The following is a 20,844-nucleotide window of genomic DNA, read 5'->3' as shown; positions in this document are numbered from 1 at the left end:
CATATCATCTGTATATATTTCACATTAACCTGTTTACAGATGGTATGACACACCCTGGAGTAAGTGGGACTTGAACCTGGGCTTTCCAGCTCAGAGATAGGGATATTACCACTACACCACAAGCATCACCAATGATTACCCATATAATTAATAATCCAAGCTACAATGCCTTGAGGAATTGATGAGCAGAACCAAGTGCCTGTGCACTTAAATTGATTTAAGAGATTTTTTTAAAAACCGTATTTTTCACTTGGGGATGGCACAGTGGTTAGCACTGCTGTCTGACAACAGGGACCTGGGTTCAATCCCACTCTTGGGCAACTGCCTGTGTGGAGTTTGCACATTTTCCCCGTGTCAGTGTGGGTTTCCTCTCGGTGCTCCAGTTTCCTGCCACAGCCCAAAGATATGCAGGTTGGGTGGACTGGCCATGCTAAATTGCCCATGGTGAATAGGGTGGGACATGTAAAGATAGGATAGGGGGTGGGTCTTAGGATGCTCTTTGCAGGGTCAGTATGGACTCAGTGGGCCAAATGGCCTGCTTCCAGACTGCAGGGATTCTATGATATGTTCTTTCTCGTGGATAACTTAAATATTAAATATTATCAAAGGGTGTGGGAGTGATTGCTGTTCTTATATAATTCAGGAAGGCAAAGAACCCCAAAATTGCTTAAACCTTGTCAACTGTGGTTCAAGCCATTTTTATGCATCCTTAAATGCATTCACCTCAATGAATACTAGTATTATAGCTAGGAATATCTAAGTTACCATACAAAGAGGAAAAAAAGTATTCTCAACAGTAACATTTGGTCAAATATTCCATTTTTATGTAAAAATTACTGATATTACTTTTGATATTCAAGTGCTTGTACTGTTTACTGTATATGCAGTACATGGCCAATTAGATTAGTGTACACAACCACAAAAACATTGTCTCATGACATCTATTTTTAGAAACTTGATCCTCATTTTTTGAAATTGTTAATTTTTTAAAAAACACATCTTACCTCTTTGTGCAGTTTCCTGATGTTCTAAAGGGGCCAAATTACAGTAAACTCTTGTTTCAAAATGGGTTTTACATTCCTGAATGAAGCCTTGCAGCAGTTATGAAATACTGTGAAATGCGCAGCATCTAGTTTTGAAGCCAATAATTGTGCTGCAGATAAAGGGCAAAGCATGGTAGAGAAAGGAATTTTGGAGATCAAAACAGAATGTTTGTTTTATTCCACAGTCAAATCATCTTTGTTTCCTCTAGAGAGCTCTGGTACGGTAGTAGAGATTGTACCCCCTTATTAACAGAAGTTTTTCTTTTAATTTTGACCAAAGATGGGATTTGCCAAGTACTAAGTAATACTCCAGGGTGAAAAATTAGAACACTACTTTGATTTCTTTCTATCCTTAACTTGTTTTAGTCGAGTCATCCCAACCAAACCCAGCAAAGAAAAATGGTCTCCAAACCTGCTGACCTTCTGGAACCAATTGTGTTCCACCTAACAATTTCTGAAACATCAACCCAAGCCATTATCAGCTGTTGCCCAGGCAAACTGAAAAAGTGACAGAGCTGGAGCTAGAAAATACAAAAGGGCCACTTAAAGTGTAGGCATGAGTGTACTGGCAATACATGAGTAGCCCCAATGCCCAAATTGCTGTTTGATGCAGTGAATTTGGGGTGACATAAGTTGGTTGGAAGAAGTATTGTCCTCTTCCATTTCATTGTACCACTGCCACAATATCAGATGCTGTGACTAAGATTTGATTTACATTTTCTGTGCCGGTGCTTTGTGGAGGTTTGCAACATTTCTGCAGGAGATGAAAGTCCTTCATTTGCCTTTCTGGCCTTGATAACATAGAAAATGAGAACAGGAGTAGGCCATTCAGCCCTTCAGTCATCTTCACTATTCGCTGATCATGGCTGCTAACCGTACTTGGTATCATGTCCCTGCTTTCGTCCCATACCCTTTGATCCCTTTAGCTCTAATAGCGATAACTCCTTCAAAGCATTTAATGTTTTGATTTCAACCACTTCCTGTAGCAGATAATTTCAGAGGCTCATCACTCTCTGGACAAAGAAATTTCTCATCTCAGTCCTCAGTGTTCCACCCACATCCTTATACTGTGACCCCAGTTCTGGCTTTCCCAGTCATCAGAAACGTCCATCCTGTGTTTATGCTACCTTTAGGTACAAAGGTTCTTGGGTACAAATTAGAAAAATAAAGATAAAAATTCAGCACTACTTTCCTTCTAAAGTAGTGAAAGAGAAAAGGGCTCAGGAGCCTTAAACCACTGCCATTTTGGATATATTTTATAGGTTTTGAGATTTATTCCTTTCCCCAATTTTTCTCCACTCCAGTGAATATTGTCATCTTTATTTGTCAATCCTGCCATCCGTAGCCAGAATATCTTTCCTCAGCTAGAGACCAAAACTGCACACAGTACTTCCAGTATGGTCTCTAAAGGGTCTGTACAATTTCAACAAGCCATCTCTGCACCCGCACTGAAATCTTCTTGCTATGAAGGCCAACATAACGTTTTATCATCTTTACTGCTTTCTGCACCTCCGTGCTTACTTTCTGTGACCTGTGTACATTGACACCCAGGTCTTGTTGTACCTCCCCCTTTCCCCATTCTATCACCATTCTGATAATCTGCCTTCTGGGTTTTGCTACCAGAATGGATAGTCTCTCATATATGCATATTATACTTCATCTGTCATGCATTTACCAACTCCTTGCACTTGTCTAAATCACACTGAAGAACCACTGCATTCTCTCTCCCAGTTTTGTGTCATCTGTGAACTTGGAAACGTTACACTTAGTTCCCTCATCTACATTATTAATATATATTAGTGAATAGCTGGAGCACCAAGTATTGATCCCTGTGACGCTGGTATCCTGCGCTTTTGACGCCATCTGTAATATAACCTGTTTGTGTCCCTGTCTCAATCCATCTGTTGTTGAAATTCTCAACCTCCCAGATGACTATTCTAATGCTGTCCTTGCTGACCACTCCTCTTTCAGCCTCTAAACTTGAGTTTATCCAAAACACTGTTGCTAGTTGCTTTGTACTTCGTCCTATCTTTAGCTACGTAGGCTCCCAGTCCAACAACACCTCCATTTTAAGCTTCTCATCCATATGCTCAAATCCATGGCCTAACCTCACTAGTATTCATTTCCGCATTCCTCCAGTTCTGGCCTCTTGCATGCCCCCAGTTTCCTTCACTACCTCTTTAGGCATCCTCAGTCATATAGGTTTTCAGTTGTGGAATTCCATTCCTCCAAAACCTTTCTCTCCCCGCACATTTTATACACTGCTTCAGACCTACCCTCTTGAGCCTGAGACAGCAATGTACTGAAGAAGGGTCCCAACCTGAAACGTCAGCTTTCCCACTCCCCTCATGCTGGCGAGTGTGTGTTCCTCCAGCTCGACGTGTATTATCTGACTGAAGCACCTGCAGTTCTTGCTAGCTCATTGTACTGTTTGTCATGTTTTCACTTTTAAATCCTGTCCCTTTATGGATGTAAGAACAGGCATGTTCTCCAAACACACTTCTTTAAAAACTTTCAAGCTTAGCAACAAATCCACTGCAAAGTTCTCCAAGATGAAATCAAAAGGTAGGGTCCATTAGTAGAATATTCAAAGTATGAGGGAATCGCTTCACTACTTCACTTGTACACACAGGCATACAAAGTAGAAAGGAAGAAAAAGGAAAGGCAGGAGATTACATTTTATAAATTTCTTTTTAAAAAAAAAAAAATTGGTTTTCATTTATGGGACTTGGAGTGCATTTAGTGTCCAAATAGGAGTCTGTCAGCTGATTTTGTAGCAGTTCATTTCCTGGAATCTAGGGTGCAGGTGATTATAGTTGAAGATGTAGCAATATTTCTTAGACTTAAGGGGTGCTTGTGCAGTAGTAGTATCCCATCCTGTGGACCAAGAGGCCTGGATTTAAGTCCCCTGCTCCAGAAGTATGTAAAATGACTCTGAACAGGTTGATTAGAAATATCAATTTCTTGGAAATGAGAACAGAAATTGCTGGTAAAACTCAGCAGGTCTGGCAGTATCTGTGGAGAGCAAGAGTTAACATTTCGGATTCAGCGACTTCTTCAGAACTGAATGTAGTGAGGAAAGGGTTGTAATATATGCTGACGAGGGAGAGGAGGAGATATGACAAGTGGAGATGGAGCTGAGAGTGTGTGTGTGTGTGCGCTTTTGGGATATATGACATGGGAAAAGGTGCGCAAACCCTAAACTACTTATATTGAGTCCAAGAGGCTGTAGGGTCCCCAAGTAGAAAATTAGATGATGTTTTTCCAGCTTGTACTGTGTTTTGCTGTTGCACTGGAGCAAAACTGAGATAAATGTTGGCCAGGGAAGATGGTTGTGCATTGAAGTGACAGGCAACAGGAAGCTCGGTCATTTTTGTGGACAGAACGTAGATATTCTGCAAAGTGGTCTCCCAATCTGTGTTTCATCTTCCCAAATGTACAGGAGACCACTTTGTGAGCAACGAATACAGTGGGCTGGATTGAGTGGAGTGCAGGTAAATTGCTGCTTCACCAGGAAAATGTGTCTGGGGCCTTGGACAGTGAAGAGGGAGGAAATAAGTGGGGTAGGTGTTACACCGTCTGATTGCATGGGAAGTTGCTGTAGGGAGAGACCCGGGAGTCTGAAGGAAGGGTTCTCTTTCTTAGACTTGGAGAACTAATCCAGTTCAGATAAAATCAGAGATTCTTTCTGGAGATAAGAATTGAGAGATGGGGAAAACAGACCATTCATCTAAGATCTGGAGCTGCTCTTCTCATAAGACATCACCTTAGAATCCCAGAATTGTGTGGTTAAATAATTCAATAAGTTCAGATTTCAGTAATGACTGAGGCGGGTATGTCAGTTGCTGATGGCCCAGCTTAGTGGGCTAATTGGAAGGCCATTAAGATGAGAGTGTAGCTTTATCTCCTGCAAGTGGCATTTGTAAAAGCATTAGCATCCATTTCAATATAACAGTTTTGATTTTTTTTCTTTTATTTGCTCTCCTGTCAGCCAGCTGGAAGCTTGTCTCCAAGCCCTTTATTTCAGCACTAGTTGGAATAGCAGGGGGTCCTGTGGCTTCATGTGATCAGCAATGTTGCCTACTTTTAAAGTAGTAGAATTTAAATACAATTAGATAACAGGAACTGCAGATGCTGGAGAATCCAAGATAACTACTTGTGGAGCTGGATGAACGCAGCAGGCCAAGCAGCATCAGAGGAGCACAAAAGCTGGCATTTCGGGAAGGGTCTAGGCCCAAAACATCAGCTTGTGTGCTCCTAAGGTGCTGCTTGGCCTGCTGTGTTCATCCAGCTCCACAAGTAGTTATCTTTAAATACAATTACAGTTTTCTTTGGCATTTCTCTTTTTGTGCCCTGTCTAATGGGTCTGCCCATTTTACTGGTTTGTCTATGCCTATGCCTATCTGCAATCTGTCACTATCCTGTTTAATGCCCTAATTTCCAACTGTTGTGTCATCAACAAACTTGAAATTATGCCTTGTGTCAAGTTCTGGTTATTACTATATATCAAAATATTATTGGACCCACTGTCCATCTTCCAGAGGGTAGGAAACTTTTATCATTATTAGTTATGATCCAGAGCAGGGCCTTTTCACAGTTTCCAAATGTGTGCAGGCATCCTTTCTATAGCTTAACATAGTTGACAGCCCTTGAGGCAGTCCTTTTTTACTTTAAATAAAAATGAGGAATTCTATTTGGGTGAATCCTTTGGTGCTAATCATATTGCTAGATACAAAACACACAAATAATAGCATATACCAATGGAGGCAGAAGTAGTACCAGAGGGAATCAAGTGCCAAAAAGAGGAAATAATTGAAAAACATACATTATCCTGTTTGTAGCCCCCCATGCTATTATTACCATCTTACCCCATTACCTGAATGTGATGACAGGCAGTTCCTCCAAACTGTGTTTCAAGCGAAGTGTCTGTTTTGAGGTTAAAATTGTGATCAGACATACATGTCCATCATGGGCCTCCTGCAGTGCCACAATCATGCCAGCCGAAGGTTGCAGGAACAGCGACTCATATTCCGCTTGGGAACCCTGCAGCCCAATGGTATCAATGTGAACCTCACAAGCTTCAAAATCTCCCCCTCCCCCTCTCTCCCTATTTATTTCGGAACCCTCTCCCCATCCCCCTCTCTGATGGGTCTAGGCCCGAAATGTCAGCTTTTGTACTCCCAAGATGCTGCTTGGTCTGCTGTGTTCATCCAGCTTCACACTTTGTCTGTTTTTGAGGTGATGGGTTATGCCATGAATTTCATGCGTTTCTCCCCCTCGCCCCCACCAATCTGTCTAATTCCCAATATTCCCACTGGGATCAACAAATAATTGTAAAGAACAGGGATTTTGCGAAACCTTTCCCCTAGTCAAGGAATACCACGGCCATTTATTTAGTCCTGTTTGAAGAATGAATGCAATTTGCACTTATCTACTGTTTTTAAAAGTAGAAAAATATCCCACGGTGCTACCTGGGGGGAGGAGGAAAAAAATAAGATGCTGAACCCATGGAGAAGGGTTAACAAAAGTCCTTTTCTGTGACAGTTTTTTGCGCTGTAAAGGAAGGAAGTAATTGAAAGTGTAAAGCCTGGGTCAGTAGTAGTGGTGACGAGGAAGGATAGGGATGGGGGCAGTGAGCACAAAAGTGCAGCTTAGCCAAGGGCAACATTTGCAGTTATGTTTGTCAGCTCTAATCCTCAGACCTGGGCTAACATGCTGGAGATATGTTCAAATCGAAATATAAAGTTAATTATACAAGTTTAGAACAAAAGACCAGATTTGACAATGTTTAATGTGAAGTTAGCAGATTAACAATCGTACCCCTCTGCCTGACAATGTTAGTTAAAGAAGAAAACCTATAGTCCTTACCTTGGTTGGCCTGCATGTGACTCCAGATGCTGATTTAACTCTAAATTACCTCTGCAATGGCTTACTTAAGCCAGGAGGTTCTATCAGACCACTGCACAAAAACATAATAATAAAACTGATCTAGCATTAACTTAGAAATGGGACACAACATATCTGACTCAGCCCAAACAACGCGGCAAAATCTTAATACCAAGTAGGAGAACTGAAACTCTGACTAGTCGAAAGCAAATGATGACAGTTCAATGTACTCACCGAATCGTACCTTTCAACTGACACTGACACCTCCACTATTCCTGGGTATGTTCCATGGGCAGGACAGATATACCAGAGATAGCAGTATAGTGGTGTACTGACAAGAGTGGCTCTGAGTCCTCAACAGTGACTCCGGACTGAGTGACACATCACAACATCTGGCTGGCAAGGAAACATCCAGCTAATTACTGACTGTCCTCATACTGTCCTCAGGTCCTGAAGAATACTGCTGCCAGATAGAGCCTGCAGCAAATCGTGACAGAACCAACAAAAGGAACAAATGTCTTGACCTGATTGTCTTCAACCTACCGGAGTGGTCTTGTCTTGAGGACATGTTCCACCAGCAGACTAAACAGCACAGATTCACAACTGCTAATAGCTGTTCAAAACTGGGCATTCATGAGGTGCTATGGGTCATCAGCAGAACTGTATTCTGCAACATGCGATAGTCTCAAACTCAGTCGGCTGCGCAGCTGGTTTGTAATGCAGTGGAACACCAATCGTGTGGATTCAATTCCCGTACCACCTAAAATAACCATGTAGGTTCCACTTTCTCAACTTGGCTTACTTGAGGTGCAGTAACCCTCTATTGAACTCAGCACCAACTATCTCTCCCTAATCACATGACACCAGGTTATAGTCCAACAGGTTTATGAAAACACTAGCTTTTAGAGCATTGCTCCTTTATCATGTGCACAGGCATCAAGACGCAGAATTTATTAGTAAAAGATCATCCAGCCATTGCAAATGTATTAAATAAGCCTGAAATGGCTGGCTGATTCGCTCATGTTAAATCTTTAATCAATCAGTTAGATAGGAGATGTATGGTTTGATTGATTAAAATGCAAATCCCAGAATTTCTTTAAAATCCCTGCCTGGTGTCACATAACTTTTGACCTTGTTCAACCAGTCCAACGCTGGCACCTCCACATCGTCTCTCCATGATTACAGAGCAGCTCTTGTGGTCCTCTTGGACCATGGCAGCTTTACCTTTACCCAAAATCTGTCTGTCTTGATCCTAAATTTATCATTACAATCCTTGTCTCATCACTACCATCAAGCCAGAGGATCACCCTTGGTTCAATGAGGTATGCAGGAAAATACCAGGAGTGGGAACAGGCACACCAAAAAAAGGAAGTGCCAAACTGGTGAACATTTTGTCTGGCACAAACCAACAGACCAGGTCAAAACTCTGAATTTTCTTCAGCTGCAAATGGTAGTAGTGGCAATTAAACTGAGGAGAGATCTACATGAACATCCCTATTCACAATAATGGTAGAGTCCAGCACCAGAGTGCAGAAGAGAACGCTGTAGCATATTACTCAACTGACCATTAATGCCTGTGTCTTCTACAAGGCATCTGTCAGGAGTGGGACGGTTGTAACTGCCATTCCTATCCCATTTCATTCTTCGGATTCCAGCTTTTCAGTCAGCCTGAAGTAGCTTGGAGCCCATAGAATCCCTACAGTGTGGAAACAGGCCCTTTGGCCCAAAAATCCACACTGACACAGAGCATCCCACCCAGACCTATTCCCCCTAATCTACACATCCCTGAACACTATGGGGCAATTTAGCACGGCCAATCCACCTAACCTGCACATCTTTGGACTGTGGGAGGAAACTGGAGCACACTGAGGAAACCCACACAGACACTGGGAGAACGTGCACACTCCACACAGGCAGTCGCCCAAGGGTGGAATTAAACCTGGGTCCCTGGTGCTGTGAGGCAGCAGTGCTAACCACTGAGCCACTGTGCCACGCTGTGCTCCCATTTCCTCTCCAGCCTTTATGCCATGGATCATATTATTGATCATGCAAATTTAATGAATCATCTTAAAATCTTTGACCCTACTAACTTAAAACATATCAAACTTTTAGTTGATATTTGTTTTTGGATACATTGAACAGGTTATTTTTCTATTTTGACCAAATGAGGTTGCCCTTTAGATGATAATACAAGTTCAGAGTGGATGGTTTATTATAAGAACAAGGAGGTCCTGTTGAAACTGTACAGAACTTTTGGCTAGGGCACAGCTGGAATACTGCAGTTCTGGTCACTGCACTACAAGAAGAATGTGATTGCACTGGAGGGGGTGTGGAGGAAACTGACCAGGATAATGCCTGGATTGGGGCATTTCATCAGTGAAGAGAGGCTGGATGAGCTGAAGTTGTTTTCTTTTGGAGCAGAGAAGGTTGAGGGGCATGGGCAGGCTGAATAGAAAGCAACTTTTCCCCTTTTGTTGAAGGAGGAACATGCCTTTAAAATAAAAGGCAGATGTATTAGAGGGGATTTGAGGAAAAATCTTTTCACCTCGAGAGTGGTGTAATCTGAAATGCACTGCCCAGAGGGTAATTGAGGCAGGAAACCTCAACATTTTTAAAAGTACTTGGATGAGCATGCAAAATGTTATAACATTCAGGGTGATGAGTCTGGTGCAGGAAAGTGGGACTAGGATAGGCCATAGTATATTTTTGGCAGTACCAACTAGATAGGCCAAAGGGCCTGTTCTGTACTGTATGATTCTATGATACACCAGTGCAAACTGTCTCTCATTATTTGTTTATGACGTTTGTTTTGGTTTTTCATTGTGACTATATTAGTGTCGGTAATTTCAGAAAATGAATACAATATCTTCAGAGTTTAAACACATTTCTGACTCGATCTTTCTAGCAGATCATAAATTTCTCTTCAACCATTTCCTTGATAATGTTCCTCTGATACTTAAAAGCATCTTGTCTTAAGTGACATTGTGCCTTTATCTTTCTTCAATAAAAGAAAGGTAAATAAATATCTGGTTTGAAATGAGACTTAAATTTTCCAGAATAGTTTGCTTTTGCCTATAATATGAATGATCATATTTGATGAAGATCTTGGAATTCTTAATCTTGCTTTCCTTTCGGTAGAGTAAGGAAAAATTTCACAGGAGATTGATTGACTGCCTTGAACTTTCTCGAAGGCCAAAATAAATTGGGGAACATAAGTAGTGGGGCTGGAGCGCTTTAATGTGTTTAATGCACAAATGCATAAGTTTTGAGGTTTTGCATTGCAGGGCTTAATTTATTATATACCTTTGCTTTTGTTTGTCTGTTTCTGTAACCAATGATGATCTTTGACTCAGTAGAGAGACATACACATTCCTGTTGGATATGTGACACTTGCAAACTAAATAAACAATTTATTTGAAAGCTTAGTTTGTTACATAAGAAAACACAATTAACCTTCATTTCAATGATACACTTCAACGGTTGCATAGTGAAATGAAGTATAATGTCTAAACAAAATAACACTGCTAAATTATAATGCTTCACACTTTTGTACCTTTAAAGTGCACTCACTTGCTCGGCGTTGAAAGCTGATTGATACAATTAAATATAGGCTGCCATAAGTTTCAACTTTACACTGTCTCCAATCTTTTTATGAATGTTAAAGAGGGGGGAAAAAAACTAGTCAAGGATTAGAGCTAAATTGGGTAAAATTATCAGCAATCGATCTACAGAAATATTTCCTCAAATTGTACTACTAAAAATTCACAACCGCAGAAACACTTGGATGCATTATATTTAGAGACAGTTTGATTAATTTTCTCATCTGTTTATTGTTTCAGTTTATAACACGAGCTAGTATTTTTATTACATTGTAGCTATTGGAAAAGTAGTTGTCTTGGTGTTTGACGGCTAAGACGTAAGAGAAAAAAATAATCAGAAAGAGTGCCTGTCTACATTCGAATAGAGAATGCATTAGTGCAGAAATTCAGACTGGACTAATGGGATGCTTGGGAAATGCTTTTGACCAAAAGCAATAGAAACACCTTTTTGCAACATCTGAACCAGTTTTTAAGCAGTGTTTGTATAATATTCAGTTAATGATCTTGGTAATTTCATCTCCCGTATAAAAGTTGATCAGTGCTAGAAGCTCCTTTTGACTGTTTTGGAAAGTCATTTCATGGTACTCAGTAAAGTAATAAAAAGTATTTGCACAGGAAACTACTTCTCAATCAAACCATTTGGACACAATCCCATTATTCTATCTTTTAATAAAAACAAATTGCCAGACAGTATTTGAATCTGTTCATTATTATTCTTGAGTATTCTGCCAGAAATTCTGAACTGGATTTTTGACCAAAGCAATTTCTGATGTATATTTCAAATGTCCTCACTTTTTTGTTTGAAGATCAGTTTTTCAGTTTGACTCTAAGTTAATCCATTTCTTGATGCCCAAATTCTATCATTTTATGGAGTCCAACAATGATGTTGGTGGATTTTTTTTTTCCCTTTTTGTACATACTTCATTTGCAAATATATAGTTAGTGTCAGGTCATACTAACAATGTGCCAGAAAGTACTGTGTATTAATGTGACAGTTTGATAAATAATATTTGAAAGTGTTTTTAGCAGTATTCAAGATTGGCTAATTACAATATTAAGGGTCCAAAAACACACTTGACGAGGATTCTAATCAACTTTCAGAAATTTATGCAATGAAAATGAAAAGAGAAGATCGTGATAGCAATGACTTACATTTAGTGCCTTTAATGTAACAGAATATCTCAAGGCACTTCATAGAAGCATTACAAAACCAACAATGACACTAATCCACATAAGGAGATATTAGGTCAGATGACCAAACACTTCAAAGAGGTAAGTTTCAAGGACTGTCTTAAAGCAGAGAAGTGAGAATAGTGTTAGATTGTGAGAATTATAAAGAGGGTTTTCAGAGGTTTGAACTGAGACATTTGATTGCCTGGTTACCAATGATGAAGTAATTGAAATTAGGCATTTGCAGGAAATCAGAATTAGAGGAGCTCAGATAGAATCATAGTCATTCAGCATGGAAACAGACCCGCCTGCCCCACTCGTTCATGCCAACCAGATATCCTAATCTGACCTCATCCCACTTGTCAGCATTTGGCCCATACCCTTTAAAAACCATCCAAATGCCTTTTTAAAATGTTGTAGTTGTACCCATTCCATGCATGCATTACCCTGTGTGTGGAAAAATTACTCCTCAGGTCCTTTCTAAATTTTTCCCCTCTCTCTTTTAAACTATGCCTTTTAGTTTTGGACAACACCCACCATAGGAAAATTACCCACCACTATTCACCCTATCCATGACAGTCATGCTTTTATAAACTTTGATACTCCAGAAGGTACAAACCCCAGCCTATTCAGCCTCTCCTTGTATCTCAAACCTTGGCAATGGCCTTGTAAATCTTTTCTGCACCCTCTCAAGTTGAACAACATCCTTTCTACACAAAAACAACCAGAATTGTATGTAGTACTCTTAAAAGTGGCCTCACCATATTCCAGTACAGTTGTAACAATGACGTCCGAACTCCTATACTCAGTGTTCTGACCAATGAAGGCAAGTGTGTCAAACGTTTTCTTGCCTTTGCAGAGAAAGGGAGGGTAAGACCATGGAGGGATTTGAAAACCAGAATGAGAATTGTAAAATCAAGATATTGCTTGAATGGGAACCAAAGTAGGTCAGTGAACACAAGGATGATTTGAGAATGGCATTAAGATACTGACAAGAGAGTTTTAGATGACATCCACTTTAAGTAAGGTAGAAAGTGGGAAAGCAGTCAGGAGTATGGTGGAATAGTCTAAAGTTAAGAAAGGCAAGGCTGAGGGTTTCATCAGATGTGCTGTTGCTATGGGGAAGGTCGAAGTTAGTAGCTCGGAAACAAAGTTTGGAGCAGGGACCAAAAATAATGGCTTCTGTTTTCTAAATCTTTAATTGGACGAAACTTCTCATTACAATAGTAGAGAAGTTGGTGATGAATGAGTTAGAACTGGACAGTGACAACTTCAATTCTGAAAATTAATGCTCTCCTATTGCAAAATGTAACCAAGGGTCAGCATGTAGATGAGCAATGGGAGGAGCTCCATGGATAGATCCTTGAGGAACACCAGAGTTAGAAGTTTGGGATCAGAAAAAAAATGCAAGTGATTCTCTGCTACAATGAAACAGACAACATGGCACCAATGATAGCAGTTTGCCCCTTGGCCAACAATACAGCCTCATTTGAAGGTGGTGTCAACTGTATGAAAGCTGCAGTCAAATCGAGAAGGGACAGTTTATGGTCGTGTAGAAATGTAATTTATGACAGTGTGGTTTCAGTACTCTGGGGTGGGGGGGAGGGGAGGGGGTGTGGAAGTCTGACTGGCAGACAATTTCACATCTGAAGTTTTCAATGGATGAATGAGTGAAAGCAGTCCACTGAGCCACATACAGATAGCATACGTAGTGTGTGCTTTTAGTTAGCCAGCACCCTGCAGCTTGATTTGGACAACGTGCTGTAATCTGCTGGAAGTGCTGAAACTGCTGAGGACAACAGGGCATCTCAACCTTAATTTATATGATTTGCTGTCAGTTTACCTTCTCAACCAACAAGATTTAAAAGTTTAGAGGGAACCAACAAAATAACAGGGGAAAGTAAGTAATATCAGAAAGAAAATTAAAGGTTGGAAGAAAATTGGATAGAACAGTCAACATTAACAAGCTTAAATGTTCAGAAATTTTACATTTTAAAACAAGTTGCATAAAAATAAGAAACTGTTTAAATTGTTCCTTTTCTGGAGTGGGAATATTGTTCATGTAAAGCTGATCGATTATCACATTCTAAAAAGGGTGTATTGTTCTTAATTACTAATGGTAACTTTCTGCATTCAATATTAATGGTAAAGTCATAGTGAGTAAAGTCACCATAGCATAGAAGGGTAAGTATTAAAAATCAAAATTAACAGCTTCTTCAAAACAACCAAGACTAAGGATGAAATGATATTTCTGTGAGGCAGACAGCAGCGTGGTGTAAATTTGACTTGCTAATTCTGGAGAGTTATAGCTCAAACTCCTATCCTCTAAACTTGTTAGCCAATTTTACACATTATTAATGACACACGTCAGTAAGATGTACAATTTTTTCCAAGAATATTAGTATACAGATTTACTTTGTGATTTGAATTGACTTTGCAGTTCTTGGTCAGAAAATTATTTTATATTCTATGCTAGAACTAGGTATGGTTAAAATAAATCTGTATTTGGTGATTTTTTTTTTAAAACAAGAAACTGAGCTCAGTCAAACCTTTGCTTTATTTTCTAAAATCAGCTTGTCAGAGATGTCGGTGAGACTTGACTCGAGGCCTCCTAGATCAGAGTTGGGGCACAACTACCACACCACAAGCACCCCATTATCTTGGTTAGGGGAGAATTGGACTCAGCCATGGCACCCTTCACACCTCAGTAGTCTTGTCATCATAATGACTGTCTGTACTATGTAGGTATGCTGACAAATTCTACATGATTTTAAGCAAAAATGTTGGCCAATCGTGTTTCTGCCCAGTTTGTGTTTTGAACCATCAGTAAAAAAAGACTGGGCACAATGTCGGTTTGTGATTTCCTACATAAAAATAACAAAACATACAGTGCACACTTCTCCTTATTGAATTAATTGATGTAAAGTTACTGGTTTTCAAAATGTATGGGAGCTACTTCTATGCTGACACTAGTCTTCTGTATAGTGTCACCACCTGAAAAGTACAAGTCAAAGATGGAAATATGACAAAATAAGTTCACAATTTTGCAAATAAGGATGAGTATGCTCGAGTGGTATCCTGGTAAATGTTAATTTGGACATGTTAAAGGTTCCCCAGTGTAGAATTAAGACCACCTTCAGTGAAAATGCAGATTGAAATGGAAGAACACTAAAAGCATTATCCCTTTTTAGCACTCTAGTTTTTAATGGATTTTGATTTTCTTGAATTCCATATTTGTTGCGTTGGTTCCCTTGTCTGAATCTTTAAAGAGGGCGCCTTGGCATGCAGTGTAGTGACGCTATTGTTATCATGTGAGAGTGGAGGTACCCATGGTACAGCTTGATGTTTGCCCCACCCGTTTCACTAGTGCCACTCTCTCTCTCTGCTTTTTTTCCGCCTCTCTACAGATGCAGTAGCAGGCAGGACTGCTCGGTGTAATAAGATAAATATACTATGTAGAAATATTCCTCAACTTTTTTTTGAAAAAAAAGCTTTACATACCTGGGGACGAGAAGAGGAGACGCTTTTCTCCCTCGTATAATCCAGAAGACTTGAGCTTGTGTTTACCACAAACCAGATTGCCAGCAAAAGGGGCAGGATTTACACCGGGGGCGAAAAGACAGCAAACCGTCAGCGGGCAACTGAAAGCAGAAATTGCACACACTGGAAAACCAACCCAGAAAGGAAACTGAGCCGACTCCGAGAGGGAAATTGTTTTGTTTAGGTGGGGGAGGAGGAAAGAAAGCTGAGTCCCCCCAGGGGAGAGAAAAATAAGAGAAAACGAGCAAGAAGACATCCACTCCGTGGCAAGGCGAGGACACCAGCAGGACTAGGAGGGAGAGAGCAATTAAATAGAGCGAGAAGAGCCGGCGCCGCCTCCATTTCTCACCTTCGTGATATTGATTTCTGCTTTACATTCCCGGACAGAGGAACAACGACCCAAAAAAAAAACCCACGGGCCATCCCGAGCCATTTTAAAAAGGAAGGAATTGCTGAAAAGATATTCTCTCTCTCTCTGCCCCCCCCACGAACTGAGAGGGTCTCCGGGGCCGGGCCTTGGCCCTGCCTTGCCTAGCCTAGCCCAGCCCAGCCCATCCCATTCCAGCCCTGCCCAGGGAGGAGGGACCGAGAGAGAGAGAGAGAGAGCCGGGTCCCCGGTCTATGCCCATCCCTCGGCGACAGAGGAAGCCCTGCTCTCCCGCGGCCGAGCCCAGCCTGTAGCCACCCCCAAACTCGGCCAGCCGCCTTCCCCTGGCGGCGGGGGAGGGGGAGGAGAGGAGGTTTTACGGGGGAGGGGGGCGGAAAACAAACCGAAGCGGCAGGGAGTGTCGACAGTGAAGGAAAACGGGCGGCCTTGGATCTGACTGGATTTCAGTAGCGGCCAAGCGGGATTATTCACTAATAATTTTCACCCGATCTGAGCTGGATCTTCCCCTCCATCTTTTATTATTTGGGCGGCGACTAAGGGTGTAGAAGTGTTGGGGGGGAGGGAGAGAGGGCTGTAGTTGACAGGAAAAGTTGTCCCTGGGGGGTTCGGGGCCCTTTCTCACGGCTTTGACGGGGAGCCGGGGGCCCGGCGCTGTGCCCTCGGTGGGTCCGGGGCCTAGCGGCTGACGGCGGAGCGGGAGGCCCGGCCTTCGCTCTCTTCCTCCCCTCACGCTCACTCCCTGCCTCGCCGTTGCCTTGAGGGGGAGGGGGGCTGGGGGGTGTGCGCGCGAGCGAGCGTGAGTGAGTGTGTGTGTCGTCCCGGCGCTGAAGGGGTGGCTGTGCAGCGGGGGCCCGGCGGTTGCTGCTGGCCGCTCGTCTCTCGGATGACCATGGGGTGTTTGGGGAACAGCAAGACCGAGGATCAGAGAAACGAGGAGAAGGCGCAGCGCGAAGCCAATAAGAAGATCGAGAAGCAGCTGCAGAAGGACAAGCAGATCTACCGGGCGACACACCGGCTCCTGCTGCTGGGTATGTGCCCAGGTTTTTGTGGGGGTTGGGGTGGGGAAGGGAAGGGAAGGGAAGGGAAGGGAAGAGCTAGAACAACCTCCCCACCCCGCCCCCCACCAACTTTGGGGCGAGAGCTAGAACACACATCCCTTGATGCGATGGGGAAAGAGTTAGAACCCCACTTGAGGTGGGGGGGGAAGAAGAGTTAGAACTACCCCTGGGTTAAGAGAGGTATAAGAGTTAGAAACCCCGTTTTGGGGGTGAGGGAGGGAGAACTCGAACACACCCTTTCCCCCCCACCCCAAGGGTGAGGGGGGAGACGAGTTCGAACCCCCCTTGGGGGAGTTAGAACCTTTGGGGTGGGGGATGTAGATGAACCCCTCTCCAGGGAGTAGGCGTTAGGGACTCTCCCCCCGGGGGATTGGGGAGGAAAGAAACCGATAACTTCACCCCCTACTTCACTCAAGGCGGGGTAAAAGTACTGAGCCGGTAGCCGGCTGCAGAACCATCTCGAAGCCGCAGCACTGACAGGCCACGATGGGGAAATGGCTTCTGAGCTGGGGGAGACGAGGGCCTGATGTGGGTGTAAATTAAATGATTTATTTCTTGGAGATTTGTATTTATAACGCCCCCCCAACCCAACCACAATCTCCGCTTCCTTTTTAACAATAAAGCCAATCTTTAAATTAAACAGCTCGAGTAGAGAAAGACCTGTGAAGGTGGGGATTTTTTTAAAAATAAACGTTGCAGGTTCCTGGGCTTTAGCGTCTGTGTATGTGTATATAAAAATAATACAACATGGAGGCTTGCTGTTGTCGTTGGAAGGAATTTTTTTTGTTATTGCCCGTGTGGGTCCTTCAAATTCTGGATGTTTCTTTTCTAAAGCAGTAATTTGTCGCGTTATTTGTTTTTGAGATGTGTTGCTTTTTTGAATGGAGGGTTTGAGGAGGTGGAAGGGCCTGTTGCTAACTGTATAAACATGGAGGCCGCTTGTTGCTGGAAATGGGTTTTAATTTACAAATGGGTCCAAGTCAGATAATACACACTTAGTTGCTCTGAGAGGTTAGAAATGTTAGGCTTGTTGATATTGTGTATTTTTGAAGGCTGTTTTAATTATTTAAAATGGTGTAAACTGTAGGGGAGGGAAGGGGAATACCAGATTTGATTAACTGCTGCTCAAGTGATAGGTGGGTCGTGAAGTTATTTTTGAAGGAAAAAGGGAGAGGACCCTGTAGTAAGAAGCTAATCTTGTGTAAGAAACGCCGAGAAAGTGGATAAATTGAGTGAAATGTTTTTTAAAAATTCATTGTGTTTTGAGACTTTTGGAGAATGAAAGAACCCAAACCTTTTACTGTGGGTCTAAACATGAGAAAATTGTGCTTTTGAGTTGAGAATTATTTTATTCAAAATCGCATTTCGTTATTACAGGAGCTGGTGAATCCGGTAAAAGCACTATCGTCAAGCAGATGCGAATTTTACACGTCAATGGATTTCATGCCGAGTAAGTGTCGATATTGTTTTTAAGGTTTCCTGTGAAGCCAGAGCAGTTTCCTTATTTCATTATCGATGTGGCTGAGCTGGGTTTGCCTTATTGTGTTTCTTTTCATTTTTCAGCTGGTTTTGGTTTCCCTGCTTGCAGTCCGCCTCCTGCCATGGCCCCCTTTTTCTCCAATATGGCTGCCTGTGTTACAACAAATTTAAACACACTAATTTTAGACATAAACATATCAATATTTTGCACGCCTATTTTTGTAAATTGTGATAATCTGTTCTACTTTTAAGCTTACCTTTTTATATAGCAACAGCTTGAATACAGTTGACAGTTTTGAATTCATTTCTCATAACTCACATTGGAAACAGTTAATTTGCGCAAGTTTTTTTTCAGTCAAATGCTCACTATTAATTGGATTTTTTATTCATTCATGGGATGAGGGTTGCCGGCTAGGCAGTATTTATTGCCCATTTCTATTTGCCCGGAGGCTGGTTAAGAATCAAACACATCTGTGTGTCTGCAGACACATCTCCAGGCCAGATCACGTAAGGATTGCAGTTTCTTTCCTGAAAGGACATCAGTGCAGCTGATGAGTTTTTCATGGTCTATCATTGGACTCTTTAAATCCAAATCTTATTAATGAATTCAAATTCCACCCACGGGGTGGGGAGTGTGGCAGGATTTGAACCCACAAGGCTATCGCTTCCCCATACCGAATAGCATAGTTTCATGTGTGTGCATTTTATGAAATGTTATATTTGCATTTGAGTTACATTTACTGAAAATATTTGTTTGCTATTTTAAATGCATTCAAAGTTGAAGGCTTGGTGGATACTGTGGCCCTGGCTTCTCTAATAATCAACTGGATCACATTTGGAAATTTCAGTGGTCAATGCAGTCGGCTTTCAAATGTCCAACATTTATGCAAAATTTCTTGTTTCCTTCTGAGATTTTCAAGTTTGAAGTAGATTTCAATGTACAAGCTTTATTTCTTAATGACCATCTCTTTGGCCAAGCAATTCTTTGTCTGTGCAGGTTACTCCTTATTTGGTGTTTAAGTTTTGCTTTGTAACACTTCATGATTTAGCTTGGGATGTTAGTGCATTAAAGATGCTATTTAAATACAGATTGTTTAGTTTGAAGGTTTGCACTAATTTTGTTCAACTGTTTGTCCTGCAGATTGGCATATTACAATTTAGTTGCTGTTATCATACTTTTTAAAATTTTGCTCACTTTTGGTTTGTTAATAGAAATCACGCCATTGAAAAAATCTGTGCTTTATTTTGGCTGGTCAACACCAAGTGGGAATCCTTTGGAAGTCTGGGATTCTGTAATGAAACATGACAAGGGGATTAACAAAGTAACATTTTCTGCTAAAGCAAACAGGTTAACCAGTGAGAAATGTGCTTTCATCTGTAACTTATGGTTTTATTTTAAATTCTGTATTTAGACTGTAACTATTGGTCTCAGATTAGTAGTTGTCTAGCTAGAATTTGAACTTTATGCTCAGGAGAGAGTTATGTGCATGTTATGATATTCCCAGTAGTTCAATTTTAGGTGTTTATACAGCATAGATTCCCTTGGTATTTAATTAAATTAAATTGGAGACCACATTAGGATAACGCTTTACGCAGTTCAACCAGTGGCTGACAGTACTCTTTTGTTACTGTGAAGTAATGTGAGACTTCCAACTCTGGAACTGTAGTGCAACTTTAGTATAGATGTGAAGTGTAAACTCTTGCCCCTCTTTCTGGAGGTTAGGAAATTGACTGTTCGTGTTGATAGAATCACTACTGTGTGGAAGCAGGCCATTCGGCCTGTCGAGTCCATATTACCCAGAGCATTCTATCCCTGTAATCCTGCATTTCCTATGGCAAAGCCACCTAGCCTACAAGTATCTGGTTGTATGGATAATTTAGCATGGCCATTCCACCTTACGTGCACATCTTTGGACTGTGGGAAGAAACTGCAGCACCTCGATGAAACCCCACTGATACTGGAAGAATGTGTAAACTCCACACAGTCACCTGAAACTGGAATTGAATCTGGGTTCCTGGCACAGTGGTAGCGGTGCTAACCATTGAGCCACTGTGCTACCTGTGTACTTTGCCCTTAATCAGAAAAAAAATTGCAAAAAGACAGAACTATATTTATGAAAGGGTAAAACCTTTGAGCTGCCAATTGTAACTGCTACTGTAATATGTGAATATTTTAAAAGAATAATTCAATACTTCTCTTCAACAGTGAGAAAAAACGGAAAATTCAAGATATTAAAAATAATATTAAAGAAGCTATAGAGGTAAGCCCTTCTTTTGTCTTTACCTAGCTTGCTTATGTATGTACAACTGTTACTAATAAAGTATTATTCTGGTTGATTGTTTTTAATAGTTCTGACTTCAGACTTGATGTACATATCTATCAGAATAGATAAAACCCATCATGATGTAGTGGTTTCCACTATTACAACTGATCAAATAAGAAGTGGTTTGAGTCACTCACATTCTGCCTCCTCTGCTTCTGTCAGTAATATTTATTGTAGCTTAGCTAACTTGAGTGATTGAATATTAGGTTGCAGAGCAAGAATTGTAAATTTTGTGACCCTTGCATCAGTCACATCATTGAAGTTGATATTGTGCTCTGTTTCACAATCTTTGGAGCTCATGCTATAGAATTGAGTCAGTTACTCTTAGAACTGATCTCTGGCATGTCCCAGGTTTTA

General features: G+C 41.4%; 1 protein-coding gene across 2 annotated transcripts in view; it reads left to right on the top strand.

Moving 5' to 3' along the window:
* The window catches only part of gnas (GNAS complex locus), a 293,391-nt gene that overhangs the window by 82,683 nt on the left and 189,864 nt on the right, over window positions 1-20,844 (top strand). The window contains exons 1-3 of one of the 2 annotated variants that reach the window (XM_048549881.2): window positions 15,081-16,654; window positions 18,062-18,134; window positions 20,370-20,424. In XM_048549881.2, the coding sequence (XP_048405838.1) occupies window positions 16,510-16,654; window positions 18,062-18,134; window positions 20,370-20,424 (273 nt within the window). In that variant the 5' untranslated portion in view covers window positions 15,081-16,509. Of the gene's footprint in view, window positions 1-15,080; window positions 16,655-18,061; window positions 18,135-20,369; window positions 20,425-20,844 lie in introns of those variants that run through there. The other variant, XM_048549880.2, reaches the window with a different exon arrangement.

Source organism: Stegostoma tigrinum, chromosome 19 (genome assembly GCF_030684315.1).
Source record: "Stegostoma tigrinum isolate sSteTig4 chromosome 19, sSteTig4.hap1, whole genome shotgun sequence".
Taxonomy (NCBI): Eukaryota; Metazoa; Chordata; class Chondrichthyes; order Orectolobiformes; family Stegostomatidae; genus Stegostoma; species Stegostoma tigrinum.
Note: the sequence above shows the minus strand (reverse complement) of the source record. Positions and strands in the feature narration are given on the sequence as shown.